Raw genomic sequence first — 8705 nt, forward strand, 5'->3', positions numbered from 1 at the left:
AGAGGGAAGGATGTCGGTACAAAATGTCATGGTAATCCATCCAATAACTGTTTAAGAAATTTCAGGTTTGCCACACAGCTAGCATGGCTCAAAATTAAAGTGCTGGTTGTTTCAACAATCACCACAATCTTACCCTCAAGTAGTTTTACCTGCTTATCGTAACCACAGAGGTTAGGGATCTGGAAACGGTCTTATGAATCATTTCTGGAATGATTATGTGGTTCGTTGGATGACCTTTTTTTAGATATAAAGAACTTTATATTTATATACAGTCTGAACCTTAACATGCTTTGTTAAAGCACTCGCAGTATGCCGTGTAAGTACTTTCCCATATCGAAGGACGCATTCTTGTTAAAGTAAATTCAGTTAAGAATCTGAAACAATTAAGCAAGATTGTTTTTAGGAGCCATGATGTAACGTTATCCACATGGAAAATCTGCCTTCCTGCGTATACCTGACATCATGCCCACATATTTTTATACCACCAAGTGTTAATATGAGAGGGCCTTCTGTGACCAGGGAAAGGTCTGGAAGCCTTTCTGAGGGTCAGATCCAAAGCTCGGGACCGCAGTCCAAGATGAAACGCTAACCGGGGCCAGCCGGTGATTACGTGATATTTATAGATGGCAGAAATGTGAGCTTGCTAAGCAATTTATTTGGAGCAATAGTTAAAAGTGATGTCAAAAGTTTCTCTCTTTTCAACTTGTTTCTGAACTCACAAGAGTCCAGACGTGACCGGTTCTTCGCACCTTTGATTCTGATATTTGGGAAAAATTCAAGATTTTTCTGCTTTAGAAGTCATTGTTCATTCATGTTTTTTTTAAGTAAGCAATGAAGGACCTTTATAGTTTAGAAAAGATCAGAGAGGTAAAGGTCATCAACTGCTGACTGGAACTTTTTGCTTTTTACATTCAGATGATCGCAAAACTTCAGTTTGTCTTCTAAATACAGGTAGTTCTCGCTAAAAATGTGTATTTCATGTATGAAATTTGGCACTTGTGAGTATCTTTAGATGTCTTTGTATTTTTATTATTCCTGCTATTACTTAAAAAAAATACCGTAATCTATCTATATAGGCTGCTTTAGGATATGTAAAATTGGGGGTAACAGTAGACATTGGCAACATTTGGGACTTTATATCCGACTCCTGTGGATCAGATTGCGTTTCTTTTAAGAGTTGCTTACTCTATGAATGTTAAAACTTGATAAGAAAGGCTTTTAGGGGGTTTTAAGAGCTTGATTCCCTTCGTTTGGTGTATATATATATATATATATATATATCAAGTAATTTAAGCTCTATTTTGCCTCTCTTAACAGCCAACCTTTAGCCCCTTCCTGTGTTTAGAGGTGTCAGGCAGCTGTGGAGAAGGAATGTTATTTCCTTCACATCTGTAGGAGGAGGCGAGGCTGGGTTCAAGTCCCAAAGTGTAAATGACGAGTCCTTTGTGTAAAAACCTAATTACGGTAGTCTAATTAGCGAGACGTTCATGTTTCCGAAGTTGACTCAGTTAATGACTACACACATTCTTGAAAGGTCCAACAGAAAGAAGCTAACAGATCATGAAATGACAGGAATGCAAAAGCTGAAAACTTATATTTGTGACTTTTGATTAGAGCTTTTTTAAATAGATTTCTCAATAAATCAGTTCCAAAGTTGACAAGTTTAACCAAACCAGATTTAGATTTCTCTCTTTTCATGAAGTTTATACAGAGAAAACCAGTCATTTTCACTGTGAATTTAATACCTGTTTGAAACAGAGAATTGAGAGACCGAGCCAAATCATCACTTAAACTCCAGGATTTTCAGCAATTTGAAGTATTTCTGAGCTCAAAACAACCCACCCCCTCAAAAACACAGAAATTACTCTACTGTCCCTCTACTTTAATCCCTCCCATCTTCATCTGGTTAATCGTTTGGACCCCGATGGTTTTATCGTCCTTTTTCCTCCCTTTTATAGCGTCCCGGTGGCACTGAGAGGAGTCCTAAAATGATATCAGGCTCCTCCTTGATGATGCCTGATTTACAGAGTGAAGCTGGCAGAGGATGATGATATTTCAGGAACTTGCTGGCCGATTGGTCTGAGGATCCTGCATTTCCATAAACAGGAGCTCCATATCCATATCCAAGCCCTCCTATATAAATACACCCCAGGGATGATTTCTTCCCACTCCTGCTGGCCACTGCCGCCCTCCTCCTCGACTCTCTGTCTCGTCGTAGGTGAGACCAGTTTCCCTTCCTTCTTCCTCCTCTTCCTCTGACTCTCTGCATGCCTGTGGACGGAGCTGGTAAACGGATCCAGAGTGGCTGAGTGGAGTCCGTTTTCTTGGTAAAGCGCTAAGGTGATAAAAGTCTTGACCTCTGGGGTTTGCTAACAAGCGAAGGGAAGTTCAGTTTGAGGTGACGGAAAAAGGCTGAACGCCGCCGGATGAGATCTGAAGGGTTGTTTTCTTGTACATTTATGATCGTTAAGTCTCTTGTTTGTTTTTTTTGCATTTGAACTAAAATTGCTGTTAAAACTGTTGGAATCGCTTGCAAAGGTTTGAAATTTGACTTCCCAGCTCTGGTTTTTGTTTTGAAATCTTTTGGATTTGAGAGATTTTAGTGTTTTTAAGGGAATATGCTGCAGAAATGTTAATGTCGGCAGGTTATTTGGTGTCTAAATTAGTGTGTGTGACAATAACGGGTCGAATTTGTAGTGAAAACAGTTAAAATAATGTATTTATTTAAAAGATTTTGGCTGGTTTGGAAAGTTTAAAGATGTGATTTCTGTCTGTTTGAACATTTCTGGAGGTTTTGTCTGAAAGCATTTAAAGATGCTGTTATGACAAGCGTTTTTTTATACGCTTGTCACAACATGATTTTGAAAGTTTTGACATTTGATCTTGACACTTTCTGAAGCTTTGATCCCGAAATGTTTAATATTCTTTGATCTGAGAATAATAATAATAAAGATTTTGCTGTTTTTAGAGTTTGTAAAAAGTCAAAACAAGTCTCTTTGCTTCCAGCTTGTTTCTGTCTCGTTTCAAGTATCTGACTTGAACTTTGAATTATTTATAGTATAAAAATAAATAAATAACTCCTGAAATCTGATTCTGGGAATGAGCGGCTTGTTAAGACAGATTTGTTTTTGCAGCGTGTGTGAAGGTTTGTGCATCGACAGCCGGCTGTTGGCGGCTAACACGCTGCCGCAGCACATTCTGCCTGTGGCTGTGAAAGGAATTCAAGTGTTAACTCCCAGAGGATATTCGGTTTTGAACACCTGTAAAGGAGCTTATCGCAGGCGTCAGCGGCGACACTTGACCCAAACGCCAAACTTAGCTCTGTCAGCACTCAGCTGCTCGTCGACTGTATTAATGGATCACGTTTCATACGGAAGATGCGCTCTAATATTTAAGCAGAGAGCCAGATGACAACATTTATTTATTCTCGTCTTTCTGTTCTTTACTCAGGTTGTGAAGAAAAGAAACCGCCAACATGTCTGAGTAAGTGTTGCTTCTTTATTATTGATTATTAGTTTTTAGTTGGTGGGAAAAATAAAGTATGTTACTGGAATAAATAATAGTTTAATATAGAAAATAATCTGGGAAAGAGGGGAGGATGAAAGGATGAAAAGATTGAGAAAGGAAAGAAGGATAGAAAAGGACAACAGAAGGAAGGGAGGAGACAAGAAGGATGTAAAGGAAAGAAAGGATGGAAAAGGATGACGGAAGGAATAAAGGGAGAGTTAAAGAAAGAAAGAAAGGAAAGAGAAAAGGGAAAGTGAAAATGTAGAGAGGCGACTGAAAGAAGGAAAGAAGGATGGGAAAGGACGACAGAAAGAATTGAGGAATGAATAATAAGTATAATAATACTGGAGGAAATAAAGAGGGAAAGTATAAAAAAAGAACAGGAAGAAACGAAGGAAGAATTAAAGAAAGAAGGATTTAAAAAGAGGACTGAAGGATACAATGAAGAAAGAAAGGAAAGAAACCTTTTAATTTAACGTTCATGTTGACATTAATCAATAAATTGATCGTTAGATAAACGATTATTTCTCTGATGATGTTGTTTGTGATCTTTGCAGCAAGAAAATGACTTCGAGCCGCAAGCATCATCTGAAGGTACAGTGGAGTCTTATTATCTGAGTTTTATTGATCGACTGATATTGATCGACTGATATTGATACTTGTTAAACTCAGTCTTTAAACATCATTCAATTCTGTGATATCTGATTATTGATAATAGACAACTGATCAGTAAGTTTACGTTACAGCATTAAATTGTGTATGTTATAGATGAAATGAGGTTGAAAGGAGGTTCAGTCTTTTTAATCTTCCTCTCAGACTGTAGTTTGAATTTGACCTCAGATTGAACCGACATGTTGTGAAGTCTGTTCATCTTCATCAGCTGTGCGGAGGCAGTTTAAAGATATGAGGCGCCACCTGCTGGTAGAATCTGTCAAACACACAAAGTATTTCATTGTATTTAAAGATTTTACTATTTAAAAAGCAGAGTGGAAGTGGAAGCACGAAAAGTGCTTCAGACTGAAAGTTGAATGAGTTTCTAAGTCTTGACTTTATTTAAACAAGAGGTTCAGGCAGCACAGTCATTTAATTAAAATCAGAGCCAGTAGAAAACAAGTTAAAAAAAAAGTTAAGATGTTAATTTCCTATAAAATAAAATCCATACTTTAATTTGAACCTCAGATTTTTATTGTTGCTCTGCTTCAGCTGTGAAAAATATCCTCCATCAGTGAAGAGATTGAACGTCTTCTTCTTATTATTATTATCATTGCAGTGATGGGAAGTCCAGTTTCATTGACTCTCAGCTGCTCTGTGATTCTTTCCATTATAGGAAAGTATCATAAATCAGAGCTTTTAAATTGAAAAACAACAAACTAGAAGGTTTTACTGTGATTTTCCGGATATATTTGCTCATAATTGAAATATTTTCCATCATTGTGTTTGTTGTTGTAAGTGATTCAGTGTTTTAACCTCTGCTGGCTCAGGGTCAAACTGATGTTCATGGTGATGTTGTTGAATTAAATGGAGAATATCATTTTATTTCTTTCTCATCAACATAAAATGCAGCCAGTAGTGAGGACCAAAGAATAACTCTGTGACCAAGAAATGCTAAAAAATAAACTCCAAGTTTTTGTATTATTTAATACATAGTGATAACTTAGTATATTTGTTTGTTTTTTATTGTAGTAAAGTCTGGTTTTTGGGAGGTGACAGAGTGAATTTTGAAATTAAAAATGCTAAATGTTCCATATTAAAAACACATTTTGATCATTTCTTTATGTGCAGAATTAAATGTTTGTGCAGATGTAGAGAAAGTTTCCTCACATACGACCTGAAACCTGGCGATCGACTGAATGAAACAGTTTAGTTTTTCTTCTGTTACTGACCGTCGACTCTCGCTCTTTCCGTCCTGCAGAGTTTGATGCTGCAGATCGCGGCGACCTGGATTGAACAGGAGAAAAAGGAACTCGTAGTGGCCAAGCAGGCCTACATGGCTGAGCATTGTCCATCACCCGCTCTGAGTGGAGACCAGGCCACCCTCATGGTGAGAGATGCTACAGCTTCCCTTTAGGGCTGAGCGACAAATCGTGTTTTCATTGGCAAGACTGCCTGAAATGCGATGAATAAGAATAATAATTTTAGGTAGGGATGGGTACAGAAACCGGGTATTCAGCCATTGACTGGAGTATTCTGTTATGGCTGTATAGCTAATATGCACACTTCAATTGATGTTTATCGCGACTTATATTGTCATTGCAATATGAGTTATTGCACATTGTAGATTTTCCTTATATCGTGCAGGACTTAAATTTAACATGGAGCCTGATATTCTTGATTATAAACAGTTTAAAAGCCCAAACTGATTTAAAATTGCTCCATATAACCCGCTCAATTAGAATTAAACCGATTTAAACCAATCTAAGGAAAAAATGTACCATGTAAAAGATTTTAACCTGATTACTTTATGGATTCATGCCTTTGTGAAGAGTTTGTTTTTGATACAAACTCTTAAAGAACTGAACATTATTGGATGCATAGATGGTGGGAAAATAAGAAATAATGACCAATTCAAACAAATCCAAGAATAAAACGAATTAACCCGTGTTGGTAGCTGTTCAGGAAGACGAAATGCGTGATGTATTCAACACTTTTGTTGCCCTGAAATCTTCAATTGGAATGATTTTAATCAGTGTGTATGTAACCGCAACTAGTGTCATAACATTAGATTAAAGAAGAGAAGATATGATGTTTCTTTATTAATCCTCCATATGGGAAATTAGCTCAGTTGCACAGTGGAACGTAGTACAAAGAGTAAAGAAAATAGCATAAAATACAACAAAAAACACTAAAATATAATTAAAAATATATACAGTAAAATAGAAAAGAAGACGTATACTTGACTGGCATTATTCTAAACTTGACCCATTTATTTTAATTTTAATTTAACAACTTGAGCACAACCAATATAGTTGTTTAAAATTGTTTTTATCTGATGTTACGCTGATGACGTTAACTTTTATTCGACAAAAAATTTGCAGACTGTGTTAAACAAAACTATAAGTCCACAGCCATGCACGCGGCTTTATGAGGCTGTTCTTAGAGACAGCAGTGTAAAAATTTCCACAAACGTAGTTTAGTGGGTTAGCTAATTAGCACTAGACAGCTGAGGATGACATTAGTTTTGGTCATAAAATAAAATAATGTTAACCTCAGAATGGCAATAGATGACAATGAAGGGTTTAACAAATCATCCTGACAGGAACGTTACTTCTGGGAACTACAACTGTCTGTCTGTCTGTCTGTCTGTCTTCAGGAAACTTGCAAAAAGTTGGCCGCCCTCATCGACAAAGTGGATGAAGAAAGGTACGACTTGGAGTCCAAAGTGGGCAAGGCTAATAAAGAGGTACACGTCAGAGCTCAAAACATTGGTGAGGGTATCCATTAGCCTGATAATCAGATTGAATTTCCTTTATATTTTACTTCATCAGTTGGTCGGACATTGTGTTGTTCATGTTTGCTGCTTTCAGTTTCTGTGGGGGGTAGTTGTGGTAGCTTTTTAAGTGATTGATCCAAGGTGACTGTTTGTTTCTTTGTTGCAAAAAAGTTTTTGGACTATTAAGATCTTCGGAAAATTGGCCTGTCAGAATAATGCGCAGTCCCCCCACCATAGCAACAGTGTGGCTCATTGACAATCCAGCCAATAGTTGAGAGATATTTCAGTCTGGAGCAAAGTGCTTGACCATCAGACCTAAATTCTGTTTCTCCAACCTGACCAAGTAGTTTTGGTGCCCAAACCGCAGCAAGCTGCGACCGTTTCACAACGTTAATTACGTCTTGATTATTGTTAGCATGATGACAAACGTCCAGAACTCCAGGGAGAGCGTTCACATATTTTCAGTCCGTCCCTCAAATGGGCTTTCGGTCCAATGGGACATTTTTCTGACTATTGGGGTTTTGGAATAATGATTTGTTCCCCTTCATAGCAACAGTGCGCCTTATTGATGTGTTTTTGGATGACAATCGAGCTCTTAGGCACAGAGGAATAAGATATATGAGGCTCATAATACTTAGTAGAATTAATTAATTATTGGTCTTTTCATGAGATTTGAGACTCACCGTTGGCTCAGTTTCACCTTTTTAAACTGCTTGGTCGCTCGTAGATTGAAGACCTGAAGATCAAAGTGGTTGACCTGGCCGGAGTGAAGAAACCCGCTCTGAAGAGAGTGCGTATGTCCGCCGACGCCATGCTGAAGGCTCTGCTGGGCTCCAAACATACCGTCAACATGGACCTGAGGTCCAACCTGAAGCAGGTCAAGAAGGAAGTGAAAGAGGAGGTGAGTTTTTTTTAACGGAGGGCAGTCGGACAGGTACAAAGAGCGGATTAAAAGACGATTAATGACACTTGTTGACTGTAAACTGTTTGTGTCTTGCAGTCTGTGGAGGCGGTCGGCGACTGGCGTAAGAACATTGAGGACAAAGCTGACAGGAAGAAGATGTTCGAGACTTCTTAAAGAACTTAACTCCTGTAGTTGCTTTGGGCCGTTTTTATGGAATTTATGGAATTTTTCATTGAATTGTTTCATTAAATCTGTCAGTTTCAGCTTGGTCTGTTATTGTACATTTGTATAGCGAGTGGTTTGGATTAGAAATGGCCCCTCCTTAATTTCAAGCTTATATCAGACTTTTATTTTGTAGTGTTTATAGACTTCCTGTTTGCTTCTGTGCTTATATTCATTTTTGACAACTTCCTGCTCGTAGTGTTTTTGTAATAAATGTGTTTTGTTTCCTAAATCCACTGTCATGAGGTATTCTGTCTTTGACTCGATGGCGCACAACACTGCAGACGAAGCGCATGACACACCTTGGATCAAATTTAAATGACCTTGAGGAACCAAAAGTTCAGTTCCAGATGGACGATGAGCTTGTTTTTATGCTTGTTTTTGTCAAACGTTAAAGAAAAACTTGCCTTAAAACAGAACTAAAGCTCTTTATAAAGTTATAAAAAGTTCTGTTTGAAGGCGGTTTCAAGCTTTAACGAGGTTGTGTTGTACTCTTTGTAGTGCTGTGTTTGTCAGTGAAAGACACAATATCCATGTTTCCATAGTTATACTTTATATTTTTATTACATATTTCAGAGTTCAGGGAGCTGTGAAAAGTGAATGTTGCTTAATAGATTCTGGAAAATACTTTTATTTTTTTTT

At 37.6% G+C, this 8705-nt stretch overlaps 1 protein-coding gene across 3 annotated transcripts; it reads left to right on the top strand.

Moving 5' to 3' along the window:
• The first annotated feature begins 2127 nt into the window (after window positions 1–2127).
• LOC118330913 (troponin I, fast skeletal muscle-like) lies at window positions 2128–8295 on the top strand. Of its 3 annotated transcripts, none has more exons than XM_035665641.1 (7): window positions 2128–2218; window positions 3451–3483; window positions 4065–4101; window positions 5420–5548; window positions 6818–6907; window positions 7665–7838; window positions 7938–8295. In XM_035665641.1, exons 2-7 carry the CDS (start codon window positions 3476–3478, stop codon window positions 8013–8015), a joined length of 516 nt encoding a protein of 171 aa, XP_035521534.1. In that variant the 5' UTR covers window positions 2128–2218; window positions 3451–3475; the 3' UTR covers window positions 8016–8295. The 3 variants fall into 3 exon arrangements, with proteins under 3 accessions (XP_035521534.1, XP_035521535.1, XP_035521536.1); XM_035665642.1 differs by lacking the exon at window positions 2128–2218 and adding an exon at window positions 2237–2327; XM_035665643.1 differs by lacking the exon at window positions 2128–2218 and adding an exon at window positions 2271–2340.
• The last annotated feature ends 410 nt before the right edge of the window (window positions 8296–8705 follow it).

The sequence above is a fragment of the Morone saxatilis genome, unplaced genomic scaffold (genome assembly GCF_004916995.1).
Source record: "Morone saxatilis isolate NCDOM2014 unplaced genomic scaffold, NCSU_SB_2.0 Contig2, whole genome shotgun sequence".
NCBI lineage: Eukaryota > Metazoa > Chordata > Actinopteri > Moronidae > Morone > Morone saxatilis.

Excerpts from the sequence above, each read along its gene's own strand:
- LOC118330913 (XM_035665641.1), top strand. Across the intron at positions 4,102-5,419 it reads GCCGCAAGCATCATCTGAAG|AGTTTGATGCTGCAGATCGC; the intron begins GTACAGTGGAGT and ends TCCGTCCTGCAG. Across the intron at positions 6,908-7,664 it reads TGGGCAAGGCTAATAAAGAG|ATTGAAGACCTGAAGATCAA; the intron begins GTACACGTCAGA and ends GGTCGCTCGTAG.